The 24465-nt window shown below is 45.4% G+C and overlaps 1 protein-coding gene across 11 annotated transcripts in view; it reads left to right on the top strand.

The window, feature by feature from the left end:
* Positions 1-6132: 6132 nt before the first annotated feature.
* GPKOW (G-patch domain and KOW motifs) overlaps positions 6133-24465 on the top strand; it is a 54999-nt gene continuing 36666 nt past the window's right edge. For 6 of the 11 annotated variants that reach the window (XR_009500304.1, XR_009500305.1, XM_059911528.1 and 3 more), the window contains exons 1-2: positions 6133-6303; positions 24194-24383. Coding sequence is in view for 8 of the 11 variants with exons in the window: in XM_059911528.1 (XP_059767511.1) it covers positions 6255-6303; positions 24194-24383 (239 nt within the window). In the remaining 3 variants the exon portion in view is untranslated. Of the gene's footprint in view, positions 6304-7091; positions 7239-7573; positions 7719-23909; positions 24423-24465 lie in introns of those variants that run through there. The other 5 variants (XM_059911530.1, XM_059911533.1, XM_059911531.1 and 2 more) reach the window with 5 other exon arrangements.

The following is a 24465-nucleotide window of genomic DNA, read 5'->3' as shown; positions in this document are numbered from 1 at the left end:
CCAGGGGATGTTGTTATTCCACGTGTGAGAGGGGGAAGTCGAGGCCCAGAGAAGTTAAGGGCCCCACCCGAGCTCTGACGACTAAAAACGGGGTGCAGAACCGGAACCCAAGTTTACCAGGGTATTCTGCAGCCTCCACCAGAGCTTTGCACATCGTAGGCACTCAGTAAATTTGCAGTGAATGTTTCCCTACTGGGGGACTGGAAGAGTACGGTGGGCTGGGGAGGGGGGTGCCCTTGGAGCCTTTGGGAGCTCCGGGAGGCTTCAGGGGCCTGAGCATATAGGGTTGGGGGATTCAAAAAGTAGGGAAGGGCAGGTCTCCTGGAGAGTGGAGAGGCAGTAGGAGCCTGGACTTGAGGAGCCTTTGAAGGCACATGGTGGGGGAGGGGACACTAGCCAATGAGAGGGGAGAAATGAGGCCCTTCCTAGGTTTGAAAAGGGGTGGGGCTTTGTCTGGAGACAAAGCCCCCAAGGGTGGAGCACTTGGGCAGAGTGCTACTGAAGTGGAAGGAGGAATGGGGAGCTGTGAGAGAAGGCCTGTGGCCACCACTTTGTGGAGGAAGAAACAGGCAAAAGATTTGAACACAAACTTTACCAAAGAACATATACAGATGGCAAATAAGCGTGTAAACAATGCTTAATACTATTAGTCTTTTGGGTAATGCAAGTTAAAATCATGATGAAATACCACTACACACATATTAGAATGGCTAAAGTTAATTAAAAATCTGACCATACCAACTGTTTGTGAAGATGTGGAGAAAACGGAACTCTCATATACTGTTTACTTTTTTTTTTTGTCATGCCGTGGGACTTGTGGGATCTTATTTCCCCAACCAGTGATTGAACCCAGTCCCCAGACAGTGAAAGCACCGAGTCCTAACCAATGGACCCCCGGGGAATTCCCTCATATACTGTTGATGGAAATGTAAAATGGTATATAGCATCTTTAGGAAACAGTTCGGCAGTATCGGTTTTTTTTTTTGGCTGCGCCTCGCAGCATGCGGGATCTTAGTTCCCAAACCAGGGATGAAACCCACATCCCCAACATTGGAAGCACTGAGTCTTAACCGCTGGACCACCAGGGAAGTCCAGCAGTATCTTTGAAAAGTTAAACTTACATGTATGATCCAGCCATTCCACTCCTAGTTATTTACCTAAAAGAAATGAAAGCATATGTCTACACAAATATTTGTAAATGAATGTTCATAGAAGCTTTATTTGTTGTCTTAGTCATCTCAGGCTGCCATAACAAAATACCATGTGACTTAACAGAAATTTATCTCTCACGGTTCTGGAGGCTGGAAAGTCAAAGACCAAGGTGCTAGCCAATTTGGTTCCTGGTAAGGCTCTCTTCCCAGCTTGCAAATGGCCACCTTCACTCTGTATCCTCACATGGAAGAGAGAGAGAGAGAGAGAGAGATCTTCCTCTTCTTATCAGGCCACATCCTATCAGATTAGGACCCCACTCTATGACACCATTTTTTAAAATTTTGGCCACGTCCTGTGGCTTGTGGGATCTCAGTTCCTTGACCAGAGGTTGAACTTGGGCCACAGCAGTGAAAGCACCAAATCGTAACCACTAGACCACCAGGGAACTCCCGTCTTATGACATCATTTAACCTTATTTTCCTCCTAAAGATTCTATCTCCAGATACAATCACATTGGGGGTTAGAGATTTAATATATGAATTTTGGGGAGACACGAGTCCATAGCATATGTTAATAGCCCAAAACTGAAAACAACCCAAATGTCCATCAACAGGTGAATAGATCAGCAAACTGGAATATTCATGCAATGGAATACTACACTGCAATAAAAATGGATGTAAAATTTGGATGGATCTCAAAATAATTATGTTAAGTGAAAGAAGCAAGACCTACCTCCCCACGCAAAGAGTACATTCTGTATGATTCTGTTTATATAAAAATCTAGTAAAATGCAAACTAATGTATAGTGAAAGAAAGTAGATTGGTGACGAGGGGGAGGGGGCAGCAGGCAGGAGAGAGGAATCACACAGGGGCAAGAGAAAACTTTTGGCAGTGAGGATTGTGTTCTCTATCTTGATTGTAGTGATAGTCTCACAGTTGTAAACAGTTTGAAACCATGCCCCATAGGGTTAATGTTTCTGTTCAAGTGCCTAACAGAAATTCTTGAGCTTGTCTTACAGAACAGCAGGTAAGGGAACAGCTTGTTAAAAACCCCTCTGCTTGTAACCTGCCTTCACTGACCAAACTCGTCTTAATTATTTTTGACTCCTTTACCACCCCCTATTGATAACACTTCTGACATATGGGTTGCTATAGTAATGGGGCTTACCATTGTTTTCCAGGAACTTGGAGTCAGCTCTTGTCCAATTCGAGCCAGTTAAGACGGGTTGGGACCACCGACCCCAAAACTGGGCCTGCACAGGTGTTTGATGAATGACCTTTTGACATCAGAGGGCTGAAAACTCCACCCTCAGATCATGCTAAGCACCTCCATTTTTGAACATGCATTCCATGAAGAAGCATGTAACTCATATACACCTGTGCAGAACATTGATTGCCTCACCTTTTCCCTGCCTCCAAACACTTTACCCTGGGCCTAAGACCACCCTGATTCTTTATCCCATAAGTATCTCAAGCCCTGTGCCTTTGGGGAGGTGGTGAATAAACCCTTTCTCTGCTGCAGACCTTGCTGTCTCAGCCTTTGGCTTGCTGAGTGTTGAGCAAATGAACCTCGTTCAGTAACAAGTTCAAAACCTATCAAATTTTATGGCAATTAAACCTCAGTCCCTTTAAAAGGGATCTATTTCTTAAAAAGAAGAAATATTTGATTAAATTAATAAGAACTGGTGGGGTTGTGAAAGGGACTGACTTAAATCCATGAATGAGGTGACGCTAAAAGGGGCAAAAGGCTTATTTTCATGAATGGATGAGGCTAAGAATGCATTGGTTTAAACCCACAATGGAGCAGGACTAAGAGGGGGTTTGGCCTGTCCAGCTTGATTGTAATCAATATTGATTAAAGATAAGCACCGGAGCTGCTACCACAGGTTGGCTGGGCACAATGCAGGTGGTTTGGAAGGTTTATTCCTAATCCTTTGGCAATTTTACCATGCACACTTCATTACCACCACTTCCCAGAGGGGTACACTGAGGGTCCAGACAAAGCAGTAGCTAGGGTTCCACCTTCTGTAGCTAGGGTTTACCTTTTTTTTTTTTTAATCTTTTTTTTTAAATTAATTTATTTATTTTCGGCTGTGTTGGGTCTTCGTTTCTGTGCGAGGGCTTTCTCTAGTTGCGGCGAGCGGGGGCCACTCTTCATCGCGGTGCGCGGGCCTCTCACTATCGCGGCCTCTCTTGTTGTGGAGCACAGGCTCCAGACGCGCAGGCTCAGTAGTTGTGGCTCACGGGCCCAGTTGCTCCGCGGCATGTGGGATCTTCCCAGACCAGGGCTCGAAGCGGTGTCCCCTGCATTGGCAGGCAGATTCTTAACCACTGTGCCACCAGGGAAGTCCTAGGGTTTGCCTTTTGTCTGGGCCCCCCAACCCTGCCAGCTGCCTTGGTGACCTGAGTATGGCTCCCTCAACCCCAATCCTTGCCCCTATCCCCAGATTTGTGGCCCTGCTGGTATCAGCTCTCAGCAAACTCTCACCCAGGGTCCCGTCCCTACCATTCATCCCTGAAGCCATCCTTGGACACCCCATTCCTTTGCAAACTCCCCTAAGACTGAGCATCTCCCAGTCTCAAACAATCCCCCATCTCCAAACCCTCAAGTCCCCATCCAGTTGGCAAGCTCCTTGCCCCATTTCTGAAACATCCAGGCTGCCGGATACTTGGAAAGCTCCCCTCACCATCCACCATCCTGAACTTTTGACAGTGCTCCTCTGCAAGGCCCTCCCATCAAGCAATCTATAGAACCTCAGGCACCCATTCCTCAACCTTTAAGCACCCCTCTACCACAATCACTGGTTCCCCAAGCCCCAAACCCCAGATTGGAAGCTGCCATCTCCATCTTCAGTGCTTGAAGTCTCAGTAAGAACAGGGCCAGACGAGGGTAAGTTACTTACACTCTCTGGGCCTCTTTCTCCCAATTTATAAAACTGGGGTAATAATTGTGCCTTGTGTTGCCTTATTTCTCATTCCACAAGCCATACGTAAGAAGTTTACACGGCATTATACAAAGAAAGCATCTTGGCTTCTCCGAAGAGAAGGTGGGCAGATGCAGCCATCTTATGCTGGGGACTGCTGGGGACCCCTGGGAGCGCACACATCAGCTGGACTCCCAAGGGTGGCCAAGAGGGACAGAGTAGATCCCGGTTCAGGCAGGCAGATGCCCAGAGAGGCCAGTGATCCTGGTGACCAGCACTGCCCTGCAGGATTGGGGAGGTCCCTGGGGGAGGGAAAGGGGACTGGGCCCTGGAGGAGAGAGTGGCAAGGCTTCCCAGTGGAGGAGAGGATATGGATGCCTAGGGCTCAGCCTTGGTTTTTCTCCTCAACCCAGTTCTCTTGGGAAGACTCAGGAAAAGAAATCAGCTTGGACTCATCCCCACAGACAGAAGCACTTTGGTTGGGCTTCCCTGGTGGCGCAGTGGTTGAGAATCTGCCTGCCAATGCAGAGGACACGGGTTCGAGCCCTGGTCTGGGAGGATCCCACATGCCGCGGAGCAACTAGGCCCATGAGCCACAATTACTGAGCCTGCGCGTCTGGAGCCTGTGCTCCGCAACAAAAGAGGCCGCGACGGTGAGAGGCCCACGCACCGCGATGAAGAGTGGCCCCCGCTCTCCGCAACTGGAGAAAGCCCTCGCACAGAAACGAAGACCCAGCACAGCCATAAATAAATAAATAAAAATTAAAAAAAAAAAAAAAAAAAGAAGCACTTTGGTTTACAATTCTGCAGGGACAATCATCCATCGTCTGCATATAAACATGCGTTCTTTCTTTTCAGAAATGGAAGAACAAAGGGTTGAAGACTTTGAATTGGGCCTTGATAACACGCAGTCACCTTCCAGGTGGACAAAAGGCTGGGAAAGGCCTCCTAGAAAGAGGGAACAGCATAGGCAAAAGCAGGGAGATGGGAATAACAGTGGGCATATTTAGGGAGCTGTGAAAGCCCCATTCGGTCACAACAAGAACAGGGCAGAGCAGTGAAGGAGGTCCAGTGTGTTCCCCCACAGACAAGGTCAGGTCAGAGATGGGAGGAGCATGGGACTAGAGGAGGAAGGAAAGCAGGGACCATTCAGCCCTTTCAACTACAACAAAACCAGGACTCTGAAAGGTGGATGAGAGAGGTTGCACAGCCTGCCAGAATGGACATCAGGACACAGTGTGTTCACAACCCATAATGAAACAGTCATGGACCAGATGACTGTTGGGGGTAAGCTGCCTGAGACCCCCACTGTTGTTGGCTGACTGTGCGACCCTGGGCCCCTCCCATCCTCAGTTTCTTCTTCCACAAAGTGGTGGCCACAGGCCTTCTCTCACAGCTCCCCATTCCTCCTTCCACTTCAGTAGCACTCTGCCCAAGTGCTCCACCCTTGGGGGCTTTGTCTCCAGACAAAGCCCCACCCCTTTTCAAACCTAGGAAGGGCCTCATTTCTCCCCTCTCATTGGCTAGTGTCCCCTCCCCCACCATGTGCCTTCAAAGGCTCCTCAAGTCCAGGCTCCTACTGCCTCTCCACTCTCCAGGAGACCTGCCCTTCCCTACTTTTTGAATCCCCCAACCCTATATGCTCAGGCCCCTGAAGCCTCCCGGAGCTCCCAAAGGCTCCAAGGGCACCCCCCTCCCCAGCCCACCGTACTCTTCCAGTCCCCCAGTAGGGAAACATTCACTGCAAATTTACTGAGTGCCTACGATGTGCAAAGCTCTGGTGGAGGCTGCAGAATACCCTGGTAAACTTGGGTTCCGGTTCTGCACCCCGTTTTTAGTCGTCAGAGCTCGGGTGGGGCCCTTAACTTCTCTGGGCCTCGACTTCCCCCTCTCACACGTGGAATAACAACATCCCCTGGGCGGAAAGAGTTTTCCCATGATGCTGGGAAAGAGAGGCAGCGCCTGAGGCAGAGCGAGGCCAAGAGCTCGCGCTGGCTCCCAGGGCCAGGCCTCCTTGGCGGCCGCCAGGTAGGTCACCGCGCTGGTTGGGGCGCCGAGCACGGGACCGGCCGGCCGGCCTCAGCCGCGTCCAAGCCCGGGCGGGCCGCCAGGTGAGCGCTCCCGGGCGCTCCAAACGCGTCGCTGGCGGCAGTGCGTCCACCAGGCCAAGTACGGGTCATGGAGCCGCGCGCGGGGGGCGCCACGGACCCTAAGGGGAGCAGACGAGGTACGGGGCGGGGGGTGGGAGGGTAGTGGGCGCGTCCCTGCCAGCCCTCGCCCCGCCTGTCTGCTCCTCACCTTTTCCTTCTGACAGGTGGTAAACAAAGCAACCCTGGCGCCCTAGCGGCTGCGGGCGGCGGCGGTGGAGGGCAGGGGCCCAGCGACCCGGGCTGGGCTCGAGGCGCCCTACCCGCACCCGCGCTGCGGGGCGGCGCACCAGACCCGGGGGTCTCTCCGGAGTCTCCGGGGAGGTGTGCCGGAGGGGTCTGCCCGGGGTCACTGGGGACAACTGGACACTCGGGGTCTTTGGTGAATTGTGGGGGGTTAGGCTGGGGGCTCTGGGGATATGTGGGCCGGCAGGGTTGCCTAGGATAACTGGAGGGGAATCGGGGGTGCCTGGGCCACAGGGGGCAGACCGTGTTCTGTTGGGACATCTGGGGGAATCGGGATCCTTCTCGATGTTCGGGGGAAGAGTCTGGAATCCGGAGTTATAGGGGGGTAGTGAGAGACCTCCAGAGTTATTCACAGGGTGTTCGGAGGTGTCCAGGAATATTGGGGTTAAATAGCTGTCCAGGGATGTCGTGGGGGCAGGCGGGGGTCCACGGGCATACCCGCGATGGTCGGGGGTCACGGGAGATGAGAGGGGCAGTCGGTGACTTTCAGAACTATCGAGGGAGTGGTCTCGGGTCTCCGGGATCCTGAGGGGCATTCTAGGTCTTCGGTCGTGGGGGGGGGTGGCGTAGGGGGTCGCTGAGACTCAGGGTGGGCCCTGATCTGTTCTTTTCACTCGCGCAGGCCGTGGCCTTGCCCCGCCCGCGGGCCCCAGCGCCCGGCAGCTCCTGGCGCGGCTGGACGCGCGCCCCCTGGCGGCCCGAGCTGCGGCCGACGTGGCGGCGCTGGTACGCCGGGCCGGCGCCACATTGCGCCTGCGCCCCAAGGAGGGTGCGTGATGGGGGCGTGGCCTCCCGGGGGCGTGGTCGGAGTGGAGCTGGGTTCTGGGGGGGCGGGCCCAGGATTGTTAGCTACTCCCCTGGGTGGGGCCAATGGGTGTGAGCTGGGAGGACGGGCTTCGGCGGTGATTCGAGGGTGCTGGGGTTAGCCTAGATTATTCCTCTAGGAGGTGACACAGAGAGGGTTACTGCAGTAGGTGAACGTTGCAAGGTTAGTTGTGGGTGCGGAGCTTGATCTTTACTTTTGTCAGCAGGGTTTCGAGTGGCATTTCTGAGGAGGCGGGGCCTGGAGAGGGTTGGGGGCGGGCATTTGGCTAAGGGGCGGGCCTGGAATGTTAGTCAAGGAGGTGGAGTCTATAAGCGTACTGCGGTAGCGGCTCGAAAGGTCAGGAATAGGTTGAAGTTTATAGGCTGATTGGAGGGCGGGGCCTGGAATCTTCAGCAGCGGAATCCTGGAGTAGCACCCTGCAGGGTGAGCCTAAAGGTTTAATATGAGGGGCGGGATCTGCGTGTTATTAGAGGGAGGTAGGAAGGTCTTTAGGATTATTCAAATAGCTGGTCCCAGGGTTATTAGCTAAGAAGCCGGGATCAGGATGGTCATTCGGGTGGCCGGAGCCTGAATGATTACTTGAGGGTCACTGCCTAAGTAGTAAATGGTGAACGAGGCCCGGATGAGTTCAGAGATGAGGCTAGAATGTATATATAGGGGGATAGGCCTATGCTGTTTCATTGGAGGGTCATTAACGGTTTTCTTAGCCTCTTTCATCCTTCAGCCCTTCAGTGTTGGAATGTAAGGACAATAACATCATGGATAGTCACTTGTCCCAACATCCCCTTGCCTCCCAGCCAGAGTTCCTAGCATGGCAAATAAAGTCGGTTTTTAAAACCTTGTGTACTTTTGGGAAGCTTGAACTGTCCATCCTGCCAAGACTTCCTTAATGAATCTTGGGTTCCTGGATGGGGAGAGAGGGTGGCAGAGAAGGATGGGTGCTGCAGGAGAGCAATGGACAGGGCCAGCTGAGAATCCAGCACAAGCCTTGAGTCAATATTGGATGTCTCTCCATTTATTTAGGTCGTCTTTAATTTCTTTCAGCAATGTTTTGTAGTTTCCAGAGTACAGTTTTCAAGCTTCTTTTGTTAAATTTGTTCCAAAGTATTTTATTGTTTCGAGGCTGTTGTAAATGGAATTATTTTCTTAATTTCATTTTTTTCTATAGAAATACAATTGATTTTTGTATATTGATCTTCTATCCTGTAACCTTGCCAAACTTGTTTATTAGTTCTAATTGTTTTTTTAGTGGATTCCTTAGGATTAATTTGCAAATAGAGATGGTTTTACTTCGTTCTTTTGTTAAAAAGAAACAACCAGCCCAAAATGGAGTGACTTGTGCTAAGCCCCACTGATACTTAATAACTAACCTAACTGTAGTTTCAGGCTATCCTACATTTGAATTTTAAGCCAATCAGTCTGTGATTTTTCCTGGTCTGCACTAGTGAGGTAATCTGCCTAAAACACCCTCCCCTCTCTTCCCCCTAAGGGAGGGTGACCTTGCCAGAAATAATTCACTCTTTTAACTTCCTTGTCCTTCCTTTCTTAACACTTTCCAATCTGGACGCCTTTTATTTCTTTTTCTTGCCTACTTTTCCTGGCTAGATCTTCAAGTACAATATTGAATAGAAGTAGCAAGAGCAGACATTGTTTTTTTCCAGATCGTGGGTGCAGAGTATACAGACTTTCACTATTAAATAGGATCTTAGCTGTTTCATGGACCCACTGTTTCTGATAAGAAGCCTGCTTGTAATCTTATTGGGGTTACCTTGTATAATAGATGATCAGTCATTTTTCTCTTTGTTCTTTCAAGTTTTCTCTTGGGATTTTAACATTTTTGACTATGATGTGCCTAAGTATCTATCTCTTTGTATTTTATCCTGGTTGGAGTCAGTTAAGCTTCTTGGACATGTAGATTAAAGTTTTTTTCATGAAATTTAGAATGTTTTTAGCTGTTACTTCCTTGGAATTTTTTTTCTGCTCCTCTCTCTGTCTCCACTTCTTCTGCTACCCCCGTTACACATATGTTGGTGCTCCTAATGGTGTCCCATATTTGTCTGACGCTCTGTTCATTTTTTCTTGATTCCTTTTACTGTCTGTTCTGCAAATTGCATAATCTGTATTGCCCTCTCTTCTAGTTCACTGCTCCTTTCTTCTGCTAGACCATATCTACCTTTAGCCCCTCTGGTTAATTTTTCATTTTGGTTATTGTACTGTGGATGAAAAACTAATCAGTCAATCCAAGAAAGAAATGGAAATTTTTATTCAAGCCAAATTTGAGGGTTATAACCCAGGAACAGCATCTGAGAAAGCTCTGAGAACTGTTCCACCCCTTAGAAGTCAAGGCACAGTTATATGTTTTTTGAGAAAGAGGGCTGTACATCAAATGATGTATTTTTTTTTTTTAAAGACAGGGATTCCTTTTTTTTAAATTAATTAATTTATTTATTTTTGTCTGTGTTGGGTCTTCGTTTCTGTGCGAGGGCTTTCTCTAGTTGCGGCAAGCGGGGGCCACTCTTCATCGCAGTGCACGGGCCTCTCACTATCGCGGCCTCTCTTGTTGCAGAGCACAGGCTCCAGACGCTCAGGCTCAGTAGTTGTGGCTCACGGGCCTAGTTGCTCCGTGGCATGTGGGATTTTCTCGGACCAGGGCTTGAACCCGTGTCCCCTGCATTGGCAGGCAGATTCTCAACCACTGTGCCACCAGGGAAGCCCAAATGATGTATTATTGATGGTTTACATAATCCATATCTAAGCATCATCATGGTAGGTCATGTTACTAGATCAAGAAGGAATATTATCTTTTAAGGAGTTGTCTTGTTGATGCTGAAACCTGCACACCTGGTCTGATTAGATTAGAACACAATCGCACCTCAGATGGGATTCAAACCCAGCCAAAACTCAGATTGAGACTTGAACCCATGGGCTGGGACTCAAACCCACTGTCTTTTAATTAAAGTCATTCAGCTCAAGTCAAGACTTACTGAAGCTCAGGTTCTTTATGTCTCAGCACAGAAGGAATTCAGCAAGAGTCAAAGCAATAGGCAAGAAGTAGACTTATTAATATAGGACTCTTGTGAGGGATACAAGTGGGCAGGCAAGGGGGCTCTGCCCCAAGAAGGAAAGTAGGTTTATTTAGGGAGATAGATATACACTCCATAGACAGAGTGTGGTCCCAAAACATGGGGTGGTTAGTTTTTATGGGCTTGGTAATTTCATAGGCTAACAAGTGGGAGGATTATTCCAACTCTTTGGGGAAGGAGTGGAGATTTCCAGGAATTGGGCCACCGCTCACTTTTTGCCCTTTTATAGTCAGCCTCAGAACTGTCATGGTGCCTGTGGGTGTGTCATTTAGCATGCTAATATATTACAATGAGCATATAATGAGGCTCAAGGTCTACTGGAAGTCAAATCTTCTGCCATCTTGCACCTAATTGGTTCTAAGTAGTTTTTGTCCTATCCACAATGGCTATATCATTTTTTATTTTTTGGTTGTGTTGGGTCTTCGTTGCTGCGTGCGGGCTTTCTCTACTTGAGTCGAGTGGGGGCTACTCTTCATTGCGGTGCATGCGAGCTTCTCATTGTGGTGGCTTCTCTTGTTGCGGAGCACAGGCTCTAGGCACGTGGGCCGCAGTAGTTGCAGCACGCAGCCTCCGTAGTTGTGGCTTGCAGGCTCTAGAGTGCAGGCTCAGCAGCTGTGGCACCCAGGCCTAGTTGCTCCACGGCATGTGGGACCTTCCCAGACCAGGGATTGACCCAGTGTCCCTAGCATTGACAGGTGGATTCCCAGCCACTGTGCCACCAGGGAAGTCCCTGTTGTTCTTTTAAGGTTTGTGCCCTGCCCCCTTCCCTCCTGTTTCAATGCTGCTCTTTATGGTTGAGCAGGTATTCCTGCTGATGGGAGAGGTTTGGGCAATGCATAATGCAGATACACAATGCACAGTGCGGGGAGAGAGGAGGCCAAAGGGCAGAGAAGAATTTTTATGTTTAAATTTTCCTTGTCTTGCCATGAAATATGAATTATATTTCACAGTACTTTTCAGCTCCTGGATTTCCATTTGGTTGTTTTGTAACTTTACTTCTTTATTGATGTCCTCTATTTTTGAGATACTCTTATCATACTTTTCCTTCCGTCTTTTTTATTTTGAATTATATTTTACTTATTTTTTTATACAGCAGGTCTTTATTAGTCATCAATTTTATACACATCAGTGTATACATGTCAATCCCAAACGCCCAATTCATCACACCACCACCATCACCCCCCCCGCCAGTTTCCCCCCTTGGTGTCCATACGTTTGTTCTCTACATCCGTGTCTCAATTTCTGCCCTGCAAACCATTTCATCTGTACCATTTTTCGAGGTTCCACATATATGCATTAATATACGATATTTGTTTTTCTCTTTCTGACTTACTTCACTCAGTATGACAGTGTCTAGATCCATCCATGTCTCGACAAATGACCAAATTTCGTTCCTTTTTATGGCTGAGTAATATTCCATTGTATATATGTACCACTTCTTCTTTATCCATTCGTCTGTCAATGGGCAATTAGGTTGCTTTCATGACCTGGCTATTGTAAACAGTGCTGCAATGAACATTGGGGTGCATGTGTCTTTTTGAAATATGGTTTTCTCTTGGTATATGCCCAGTAGTGGGATTGCTGGATCATATGGTAACTCTATTTTTAGTTTTTTAAGGAACCTCCATACTGTTCTCCATAGTGGCTGTATCAATTTACATTCCCACCAACAGGGCAAGAGGGTTCCCTTTTCTCCACACCCTCTCCAGCATTTGTTGTTTGTAGATTTTCTGATGATGCCCATTCTAACTCGTGTGAGGTGATACCTCATTATAGTTTTGATTTGCATTTCTCTAATAATTAGTGATGTTGAGCAGCTTTTCATGTGCTTCTTGACCATCTGTATGTCTTCTTTGGAGAAATGTCTATTTAGGTCTTCTGCCCATTTATGGACTGGGTTGTTTGCTTTTTCATATTGAGCTGCATGAGCTGTTTATATATTTTGGAGATTAATCCTTTGTCCATTGATTCGTTTGCAAATATTTTCTCCCATTCTGAGGGTTGTCTTTTCATTTGTTTGTGATTTCCTTTGCTGTGCAAAAGCTTTGAAGTTTCATTAGGTCCCATTTGTTTATTTTTGTTTTTATTTCCATTACTCTAGGAGGTGGATCAAAAAATATCTTGCTGTGATTTATGTCAAAGAGTGTTCTTCCTATGTTTTCCTCTAAGAATTTTATAGTGTCCGGTCTTATGTTTAGGTCTCGAATCCATTTTGAGTTTATTTTTGTGTATGGTGTTAGGGAGTGTTCTAATTTCATTCTTTTACATGTAGCTGTCCAGTTTTCCCAGCACCACTTATTGAAGAAGCTGTCTTTTCTCCATTGTATATCCTTGCCTCCTTTGTCATAGATTAGTTGACCATAGGTGTGTGGGTTTATCTCTGGGCTTTCTGTCTTGTTCCATTGATCTATGTTTCTGTTTTTGAGCCAGTACCATATTGTCTTGATTACTGTAGCTTTGTAGTATAGTCTGAAGTCAGGGAGTCTGATTCCTCCAGCTCCGTTTTTTTCCCTCAAGACTGCTTTGGCTACTCGAGGTCTTTTGTGTCTCCATACAAATTTTAAGATTTTTTGTTCTAGTTCCGTAAAAAATGCCATTGGTAATTTGATAGGGATTGCATTGAATCTGTAGATTGCTTTGGGTAGTATACTCATTTTCACAATATTGTTTCTTCCAATCCAAGAACATGGTATATCTCTCCATCTGTTGGTATCATCTTTAATTTCTTTCATCAGTGTCTTATAGTTTTCTGCATACAGGTCTTTTGTCTCCCTAGGTAGGTTTATTCCTAGGTATTTTATTCTTTTTGTTGCAATGGTAAATGAGAGTGTTTCCTTAATTTCTCTTTCGGATTTTTTATCATCATTGTATAGGAATGCAAGAGATTTATGTGCATTAATTTTGTATCCTGAAACTTTACCAAATTCATTGATTAGCTCTAGTAGTTATCTGGTGGCATTTTTAGGATTCTCTATAGTATCATGTCATCTGCAAACAGTGAGTTTTACTTCTTCTTTTCCAATTTATATTCCTTTTATTTCTTTTTCTTCTCTGATTGCCATGGCTAGGACTTCCAAAACTATGTTGAATAATACTGGTGAGAGTGGACATCCTTGTCTTGTTCCTGATCTTAGAGGAAATGCTTTCAGTTTTTCACCATTGAGAATGATGTTTGCTGTGAGTTTGTCATATATGGCCTTTATTATGTTGAGGTAGGTTCCCTCTATGCCCACTTTCTGGAGAGTTTTTATCATAAATGGGTGTTGAATTTTGTCAAAAGGCTTTTTCTGCATCTATTGAGATGATCATATGGTTTTTATTCTTCAATTTGTTAATATGGTTTATCACATTGATTGATTTATGTATATAGAAGAATCCTTGCATCCCTGGGATAAATCCCACTTGATCATGGTGTACGATCCTTTTAATGTGGTGTTGGATTCTGTTTGCTAGTATTTTGTTGAGGATTTTTGCATCTGTATTCATCAGTCATATTGGTCTGTAGTTTTCTTTTTTTGTAGTATCTTTGTCTGGTTTTGGTATCAGGGTGATGGTGGCCTCATAGAATGAGTTTGGGAGTGTTCCTTCCTCTGCAATTTTTCGGAAGAGTTTGAGAAGGATGGGTGTTAGCTCTTCTCTAAATGTTTGATAGAATTCACCTGTGAAGCCATCTCGTCCTGGACTTTTGTTTGTTGGAAGATTTTTAAACACAGTTTAAATTTCATTACTTGTGATTGGTCTGTTCATACTTTCTGTTTCTTCCTGGTTCAGTCTAGGAAGAATTTGTCCATTTCTTCCAGGTTGTCCATTTTATTGGCATAGAGTTGCTTGTAGTAGTCTCTTAGGTTGCTTTGTATTTCTGCGGTGTCTTTTGTAACTTCTCCTTTTTCATTTCTAATTTTATTGATTTGAGTCCTCTCACTCTTTTTCTTGATGAGTCTGGCTAATGGTTTATCAATTTTGTTTATCTTCTCAAAGAACCAGCTTTTAGTTTTATTGACCTTTGCTATTGTTTTCTTTGGTTCTATTTCATTTATTTCTGCTCTGATCTTTATGATTTCTTTCCTTCTACTAACTTTGGGTTTTGTTTGTTCTTCTTTCTCCAGTTCCTTTAGGTGTAAGGTTAGATTGTTTATTTGAAATTTTTCTTTTTTCTTGAGGTAGGCTTGTATAGCTATAAACTTCCCTCTTAGAACTGCTTTTGCTGCATCCCATAGGTTTTGGATCGCCGTGTTTTCATTGTCATTTGTCTCTAGGTATTTTTTGATTTCCTCTTTGATTTCTTCAGTGATCTCTTGGTTATTTAGTAACGTATTGTTTAGCCTCCATGTGTTTGTCTTTTTTACATTTTTTTCTCTGTAATTCATTTCTAATCTCATAGCGTTGTGGTCAGAAAAGATGCTTGATATGATTTCAATTTTCTTAAATTTACTGTGGCTTGATTTGTGACCCAAGATGTGATCTATCCTGGAGAATGTTCCGTGCACACTTGAGAAGAAAGTGTAATCTGCTGTTTTTACATGGAATGTCCTATAAATATCAATTAAATCTATCTGGTCTATTGTGTCATTTAAAGCTTCTGTTTCCTTGTTTATTTTCATTTTGGATGATCTGTCCATTGGTGTAAGTGAGGTGTTAAAGTCCCCCACTATTATTGTGTTACTGTCGATTTCCTCTTTTATAGCTGTTAGCAGTTGCCTTATGTATTGAGGTGCTCCTATGTTGGGTGCATATATATTTATAATTGTTATATCTTCTTCTTGGATTGACCCCTTGATCATTATGTAGTGTCCTTCCTTGTCTCTTGTAACATTCTTTATTTTAAAGTCCATTTTATCTGATATGAGTATTGCTACTCCAGCTTTCTTTAGATTTCCATTTGCATGGAATATCTTTTTCCATCCCCTCACTTTCAGTCTGTATGTGTCCCTAGGTCTGAAGTGGGTCTCTTGTAGACAGCATGTAGATGGGTCTTGTTTTTGTATCCATACAGCAAGCCTGTGTCTTTTGGTTGGAACCTTTAGTCCATTCACGTTTAAAGTAATTATCGATATGTATGTTCCTATGACCATTTTCCTAATTGTTCTGGGTTTCTTTTTGTAGGTCCTTTTCTTGTCTTGTGTTTCCCACTTAGAGAAGTTCCTTTAGCATTTGTTGTAGGGCTGGTTTGGTGGTGCTGAATTCTCTTAGCTTTTGCTTGTCTGTAAAGCTTTTGATTTCTCCATCGAATCTGAATGAGACCCTTGCCGGGTAGAGTAATCTTGGTTGTAGGTTCTTCCCTTTCATCACTTTAAGTATATCATGCCAGTCCCTTCTGGCTTGTAAAGTTTCTGCTGAGAAATCAGCTGTTAACCTTATGGGAGTTCCCTTGTATGTTATTTGTCATTTTTGCCTTGCTGCTTTCAATAATTTTTCTTTGTCTTTAATTTTTGCCAGTTTGATTACTATGTATCTCAGCGTGTTTGTCTTTGGATTTACCCTGTATGGGACTCTCTGCGCTTCCTGGACTTCGGTGGCTATCTCCTTTCCCATGTTAGGGAAGTTTTCGACTATATAATCTCTTCAAATATTTTCTCGGGTCCTTTCTCTCTCTCTTCTCCTTCTGGGACCCCTATAATGCGAATGTTGTTGCGTTTAATGTTGTCCCAGAGGTCTTCTAGGCTGTCTTCATTTATTTTCATCCTTTTTTCTTTATTCTGTTCTGCAGCAGTGAATTGCACCATTGTGTCTTCCAGGTCACTTATCCGTTCTTCTGCCTCAGTTATTCTGCTGTTGATTCCTTCTAGTGTAGTTTTCATTTCAGTTACTGTATTGTTCATCTTTGTTTGTTTGTTCTTTAATTCTTCTAGGTCTTTGTTAAACATTTCTTGCCTTTTCTCGATCTTTGCCTCCATTCTTTTTCCGAGGTCCTGGATCATCTTCACTGTCATTATTCTGAATTCTTTTTTCTGGAAGGTTGCCTATCTTCACTTCATTTAGTTGTTTTTCTGGGGTTTTATCATGTTCCTTCATCTGGTACATAGCTCTCTGCCTTTTCATCTTTTCTGTCTTTCTGTGAATGTGGGTTTTTTTTCCACAGGCTGTAGGATTGTAGTCTTCTTGCTTCTGCTGTCTGCCCTCTGGTGAATGAGGCTATCTAAGAGGCTTGTGCAAGTTTCCTGATGAGAGGGACTGGTGGTGGGTAGAGCTGACTGTTGCTCTGGTGGGCAGAGCTCAGTAAAACTTAAATCCACTTGACTGCTGATGGGTGTGGCTGGGTTCCCTCCCTGTTGATTGTTTGGCCTGAGGCAACCCAACACTGGAGCCCACCTGGGCTCCTCGGTGGGGCCAATGGCGGACCCTGGGAGGGCTCACGCCAAGGAGTACTTCCCAGAACTTCTGCTGCCAGTGTCCCCATCCCCACAGTGAGCCACAGCCACCGCTGCCTCTGCAGGAGACCCTCCAACACTAGCAGGTAGGTCTGGTTCAGTCTCCCCTGGGGTCACTGATCCTTCCCCTGGGTCCCAATGCACACACTACTTTGTGTGTGCCCTCCAAGAGTGGAGTCTCTGTTTCCCCCAGTCCTGTCGAAGTCCTGCAATCAAATCCCACTAACCTTCAAAGTCTGATTCTCTAGGAATTCCTCCTCCTGTTGCCAGACCCCCAGGTTGGGAACCTGACGTGGGGCTCAGAACCTTCACTCCAGTGGGTGGACTTCTGTGGTATAAGTGTTCTCCAGTCTGTGAGTCACCCATCCAGCAGTTATGGGATTTGATTTTACTCTGATTGCACCCCTCCTACCATCTCATTGTGGCTTCTCCTTTGTCTTTGGATGTGGGGTGTCTTTTTTGGTGAGTTCCAGTGTCTTCCTGTTGATGATTGTCCAGCAGCTAGTTGTGATTCTGGTGTTCTCGCAAGAGGAAGTGAGAGCACGTCCTACTCTGCCATCTTGGTTCAGTTCTGGAAGTCAGAGTTCCTAAATTCAAGGTGTTGTTAGGGCTACATTCCTCCTGGAGGCTCTAGGGGAGAATCAGTTTCCTTGCTTTTTCTGGTTTCTAGTGGCCACCTATATCCCTTGGCTTGTGGCCCCTTCTTCTATCTTCAAAGCCAGAAGCATAGCATCTTCCAATCTCTTTCTCTTTGCTCCTGTCATCACATCACTTTTTCCTCCCTTACATCTTTATACATGATTTCTTACTTCTTTGAACAAATTTAATAGCTGTTTTTGAAACCGTACACCTCAGACTGGAACTCAAGTCCAGCTGAAACCCAGATTGGGACTTAAACCCACTGTCTTTTAATTGAAATCACACAGCTGGTCTCAGCACTTAATGAAGCTCCGGTTCTTTATGTCTCATCGCAGAAAGAATTCAGTGAGAGACAAAGTGATAGGTAAAAAGTGGATTTATTTAGAGAGATACACATTCCATAGACAGAATGCAGTCTGTCTCAAAAGGCGAGAGTGGCCCTGAGAGAAATACACTCCACAGACAGAGTGTGGACCAGCTCAGAAGGCGAGAGGCCCTGAAATATGGGGTGGTTAGTTTCTTTGGGCTCAGTAATTATGTAGACTGAGTGGGAGGATTATTCCAACTATTTTGGAGAAGGGGCAAGGATTTCCAGGATTTGGGCTACCACCTACTTTTTGGCCTTCTCTGTTTAGCCTCGGAACTGTCATGGTGCCTGTGGGTGTGTCATTTAGCATATGCTAATATATCAAAATGAGCATATAATGAGGCTCAAGGTCTCTTGGAAGTTGAATCTTCTGCCATCTTGGACCTAGTTGGTTCTAACCAGTTTATGTCTTATCCTCAACTGGTATGTCATTCTTTTAAAGATTGTGCCCTGCCCCCTTCCTTCCTGTTTCACGTTGAAGTCTTTATCTGTTAGGTCCTACATTTGGGCCCTCTAACAGTTTCTGTTTCCTGTTCCTCCTGCTCCTGCCATGTATGTGTCACATTTTCTTGTTTCTTTGCATATTTCACTGAACATTTTAGATAATATATTATAGCAACTCTAGATACTGATCTGCCCATTTTTGTTTTCTTTTGCTTGTTTATTTGTTTAGTGACTTGACTGGACTAATTTAGTCAAATCTATTTCCACCTGATGTCCTTCTTCAAAGGGTTCAGGCTTGGGCATGAGCACAGTCACCCTGGGATGACCTTGCTTTTATCCAGGCTCTCTTTGTTTCTTTCCCTGATCTCCTGGTTTAATTTCTGGCTGGTCTGCCTGTATTGATACCACACCTAGCTTAACCGGTACTAATTTTTTACAGTACCCTGGTGCATAATTTTTTCCAGTTAACCAATTAAAGTCTTATTCAATTAAAGTCAGGCCCCTTATTCAATTAAAATATGGGGCAGTCTTTTTTTAAATCTTTTTTTTTAATTGAAGAATAGTTGATTTACAATGTTTCCGGTATAAGTATGGTGTAGTCTTTGAGAGCAGTCTTTGTGGCTTGCTTTGACCCTAGAAGGATTCTTCTTAGCTGTTTCTCTCTGTTTTGCTTGTTGCTATCTTGGAGATACCAGCCACCTCTTAATTGCTCATAAAGCCCTTATTCTTTAACTTCTTGACTTTCTGTCCAAATAAAGTCAGTCCCCTTAAGGAGAGCTATTAAACTGTCTGTTCTTTTTACTCCCCCTCAAGAGCTGGGGGTGGATCAGAAGCCCACTTCTCTTGGAGTGACTGACACTCCTCTTCTATGAGCAGGATGCTGGGGAGGTTATATCCCTTGGCATTATCTGCTTGTCTTTCGCAGTGTGGAACCCCCACTCTAACAGTAAGCTGTGGAGTGGGCAATTGGGGCCCAGTATACTTGGTCTGCCACACTGGGGTAAAGCTTCCACCCTAAGAATGGGGTCTGGGTGGTAGAAGAGAGCACCAGACCTCTTAGTCATGCGTTCCCAGAATAGAGCTTCTGTAACATGGGGCTGGAGGAGATGAGACATGCTGGTAGCCTACCCCTCATGAGGAGAAATCACTGCCCTAGACTTGGAGCTGGAGGGAGAGAGAGCCCCATGTTCTTGGCCACACTGTCCTGGAGTAGAGCTTCTTTTTGTCACACTGAGCTGGGGTGCAGGGAGGGAGCAAGTCATGGCTCAAGAGCCAGACTCTTGGTGTTCTTACAGTGATTTATTGGAGTTTCTTGAACAAATGTTTCTCCATTTCCTGTATGCCCTTATGCAATTCCCAGAGACTTTAAAGTGTTGTCTTAAAAAATAACTTTCACTAGTTAGGGTTGCTTTGTTAAGGATAAGGTCTACCAAGCTCCTAGAGCTACTATTCAGGAAGTGCTTCTCTATTTTTTAAAAAAGTGAAATATACCTAATAGAGAAGAACATGCATACAACATACATGAACAGTTTGACAAATTGTAAAATCAGTACAGTACCTGTGTGACTCTCACCATGTTAAATAAGAGAACGTTATTAATTTCCCTGAAATCCCCTACATATTCCTCAAATTGCTTTTTCCATTTAACGAAATATTGTAGCTATTGTTCCTTGTCAAGCCATGAAGAATTTTTAAACCTTTTTAGTAAAAGTATAACATACATTCACTCATTAGCATACAGAACATCCTGCCCCAATTTTCCATTCTTTCCTTCAGATCTATTCTTAGAAATGGAGTCATTGGGTCAGGGAAGGCATATATATTATTATACTGCCCCTGATAAATGTTGAATCAATTTGTGCCCCTATCAGCAGTGTATGAACGTGCCCATTTTCTTCCATCTTTAGTAACTCTGGGCATCATCCATAGTACTTACTGTTTTGTGATCTTGGCCAACTCAGTTACCCTCTCTGTGCTGCAGTTCTCTTATATGTAAAATGGATTTTTAAAATAGTTCCTACCTCACAGAATCCTTTGGAGGACTAAACGAGTGCTTAGTTGGGCAATTGGCATAGAGAACTTACCACAGAAGTATTTGTCATTTTTACTTTTGGTCTTTACCAATGAGTTAAATGAAGAACATTTTATTATTTATTTATTTGCATTGCTTTGAGTATTAGTGAGGTTGAGAATCTTTACATGTGCTTCATGGCTATTTGTATTTCCCATTTCGTGAACCACCTAATTATGTCCACTGCCCATTTTTCAGTTGGGGGTTGCTTGCCTTTTATAGTTATTGAACTACAGGAGTTCTTTGTGTATTGAGTACATTGTCCCTATACCTTTGATATACATTACTTTTTTTTTTTTTTAATTTTTGGCCGCACAGCATGGCATGCGGGATCTCCCCGACCAGGGATCGAACCCACGCCCCCTGCAGTGGAAGCCAGAGTCTTAACCACTGGACCACCAGGGAAGTCCCTATATTACTTTTTGTTTTTTAAATTTATTTTAGCTGCATTGGGTCTTCGTTGCTGCACGCGGACTTTCTCTAGTTGCGGCGAGCGGGGGCTACTCTTCATTGCGGTGCGTGAGCTTCTCACTGCGGTGGCTTCTCTTGTTGTGGAGCACGGGCTCTAAGCGCACAGGCTTCAATAGTTGTGGCACACAGGCTCAGTAGTTGTGGCTCGCGTGCTCTAGAGCACTCAGTAGTTGTGGTGCACAGGCTTAGTTGCTCCGCGGCATGTGGGATCTTCCCAGACCAGGGCTCGAACCCTTGTCCCCTGCACTGGCAGGCGGATTCTTAACCACTGCACCACCAGGGAAGTCCCCCTACATTACTTTTTTAAAACATAAATTTTGTCATGTCACATAACCTTCTCATGACTCTCTCATCACATGCAGCAGAAAGTCCTAAGCCTCGAATTCCTTGCTACCCATGACCAAACCACTGCACATCACTCCAGCTTCGCTTCCTGCCATCTTTTAGAAAGCTTTTAAAATTTTCAGCCCCTCTTAGAAGTGGCATAATCCCCTTCTGTCTTCTCAGCCACCCCTTCCCACAGCCCTGTTTGTCTACAGCCATAACCACACTCGTAACCATGGGTTTTCCCCATAATCCCATATGAGTACCTTGAAGGAAGGGCATGTAACAGAGTAGGTGCTCAATTAATGTTTATTCAATGAACAAAAGAATAAATGGTTGAGTTTGCAAAACTTTCATATTCTTCCTTCATTGCATGGCAAGCAAATACTTTTCTCAGTGCTTGTATAGAAAAAAATTCCTGATTTTGTTTTCAGAATGAAGGAAAGATAGGGGAAAAAGTGTCTTTTCTCCCATTACATTTTCACCACGAAGTTTTGCATCAGGACTTGGCATGAGCTCTGTGGCACATGTCAGGAGTGAGTCAGAGACCAGGTGTGAACCAACCCAGAAGGCAAGACCCTCAGGGACCTCTGGCCCTAGCCTGTGTAAGCCTGTATTGTGCACACTATCTCAGGTGGCTGCTTCAGGAAATGGGTATCACTTCAGCCATGGACAGTTCACCTCCCAGGCAATGTTCACATCATTAGTAATAAGATATAATATTGTGAACCCTCTGATATGATGTGATGAGAAGGGCACATCACCTTTGTGTCATTCTTGCCAGGAACCCATAACCTCAGCCTAATTGTGAGAACTCATCAGACAAGCCCAAACTGAGGGACATTCTACAAAATAACTGAACTGTACTCTTCAAAAATGTTAAGGTCATGAAAGACAAGGAAAGACAGGAATTTTCACAGGTTGGAGGAGAATTAAAAAGGCATTACCAGGGCTTCCCTGGTGGTGCAGTGGTTAAGAATCCTCCTGCCAATGCAGGGGACACGGGTTTGATCCCTGGCCCGGGGAGATCCCACATGCTGCGGAGCAACTAAGCCAGTGCGCCGCAACTACTGAAGCCCACACGCCAAGAGCCCGTGCTCCACAACAAGAGAAGCCTGCGCACCTCAACGAAGAGTAGCCCCCGCTCGCCACAACCAGAGAAAAGCCCGTGCGTAGCAACAAAGAGCCAACACAGCCAAAAATAAAATAAAATAAAAAATAAATTTTTTAAAAAAGGCATTACCATTACATGCAAAGTATGATCCCAGATTGAATCCTGGAACAGAAAATTATCATTTAGTTAATTGTATTGCATCAATGTTAATTTCCTGATTATGATAATTATACTATTGTTATATAAAATGTTTAGGGGGGATCTGGATATACAGGGACTCTCTGTACTATTTTTTCAACATTTCTTTTAGTCTAAAAGTATTTCAAAATAAAAATTTAAAGTTTTTGTTGTTGTTGTATATTTTGAAAACCAAAATGGCTTCTCCCTTGAGATACCAGGGCCCATCCCAGGATGCCCAGGGCTTGTAAGCCTCAAAACAGGGCCACAAAATTGATTGAATATTGGGCTTCCTGTTTTCAAGAGCAACCTCTGACCCACCATACTATTCTACTTTCCAAACATTGTGACTATGTCCCCATTTCATTTAACTATATGTATAGCTTCATATTTAAAGGCTCTAGTATATTCGTTCCACCCAAACCATGTGCCGTAATTCATTTAGCCTTTTTAGCCCTTTTGTTGTTCATTGAAGTGGTCTTCAAGCTTTTGTTACAATAAATAATACTCTGATGAATCTCATATAAAAATACTTTTGCACATCTTGGATGATTTCCTTGGGATGAATTTTTAGCAGATTTGTAGTATTCTTTCTTGTGACTATTTGTTTAAGTATCACTCTTCTACTTTACAAACTCTTGAGACAGGAGTCTGTCTCATTAATCTTCTGAGGGCTTAGGACCTGGCTCTCACAACATATTTAAAGTTGGTAGGAACTATTTTTTTAAAAATCCGTTTTGAGTGTCATTGTTCCCCACTAGACTTGGAGCCTCTAGAGAGGAGGCCAGACTATTTTATTAATACAGTTGACCCTTGAACAATGTAGGCATTAGGGGCACCGACCCAGCACAGTCTAAAATCCCTATATAACTTTTTTTTTTTGGCTGTGTTGGGTCTTCATTGCTGTGCACGGGCTTTCTCTAGTTGCGGCCAGTGGGGGCTACTCTTCGTTGCAGTGCGCGTGCTTCTCATTACGGTGGCTTCTCTTGTTGCAGGGCATGGGCTCTAGGCACGCAGGCTTCAGTAGTTGTGGCACGTGGGCTCTGTAGTTGTGGCTCACGGGCTTTAGAGTGCAGGCTCAGTAGTTGCGGCGCTTGGGCTTAGTTGCTCCGTGGCATGTGGGATCTTCCCGGACCAGGGCTCGAACCCTTGTCCCCTGCACTGGCAGGCGGATTCTTAACCACTGCGCCACCAGGGAAGCCCAGATTTTTTTCTTTTTTCTTTTTTTAAAAAATTATTTATTTATGGCTGTGTTGGGTCTTCGTTTCCGTGCAAGGGCTTTCTCTAGTTGCGGCAAGCGGGGGCCACTCTTCATCGCGGTGCGCTGGCCTCTCACTGTCGCAGCCTCTCTTGTTGTGGAGCACAGGCTCCAGACGCGCAGGCTCAGTTAGTTGTGGCTCACGAGCCTAGTCGCTCCACGGCATGTGAGATCTTCCCAGACCAGGGCTCGAACCCGTGTCGCCTACATTGGCAGGCAGATTCTCAACCACTGCGCCACCAGGGAAGCCCCAGATTTTTTTCTTAATGATTTATTTTACCTACATTTCCCACACCAGTAGGGCACAGTAACGTGCACACAGCAGGCGACCAATAAACGCCTACACGAAGGAGTGACGACTTAGCAAGAAGGAAGCCACCTTCTACCACGCCTACCTTCCCCAAGAACTACATTTCCCTGTACGCTTGGCGCCACGCACTCTTGTGACGTAAAAAGAGCGGCAATTACTTCCTACTGCCCCTATCCGCCTTCGCCTGGCGGTGCCACAGTGTTTCTTAGGAAAGGTAGTTGAAGCACTGGTGGTCAAGCCCCAGCAAAGCGAGCGCAAACTACACTTCCCAGCAAGCAGCACGCCGGCCTGGGAAGAGGGGAAAATGGCGGACGCCAAAGATGGTGTTTTGCGGCCTGCGGGAGCCTTCAGTGCCCCAATTTCATTCAGCTTCAATCGCACATCCGCCCGGAGACGGCTGGCGGGAGACGCGGCTCCGGAGAAGGATTTCTTGAAGACCGAGAAAGGGAGGGAGCTGCAGAGGTGAAGCGCTGGGTGTTTCATCCCTTGGAACGCGGTGCGGTGGGTGCCTCCGGGAGGGTGGAATCTTGAGTTGATTGTCTTG

Source organism: Balaenoptera ricei, chromosome X (genome assembly GCF_028023285.1).
Source record: "Balaenoptera ricei isolate mBalRic1 chromosome X, mBalRic1.hap2, whole genome shotgun sequence".
In the NCBI taxonomy this organism is placed as follows: Eukaryota; Metazoa; Chordata; class Mammalia; order Artiodactyla; family Balaenopteridae; genus Balaenoptera; species Balaenoptera ricei.
Note: the sequence above shows the minus strand (reverse complement) of the source record. Positions and strands in the feature narration are given on the sequence as shown.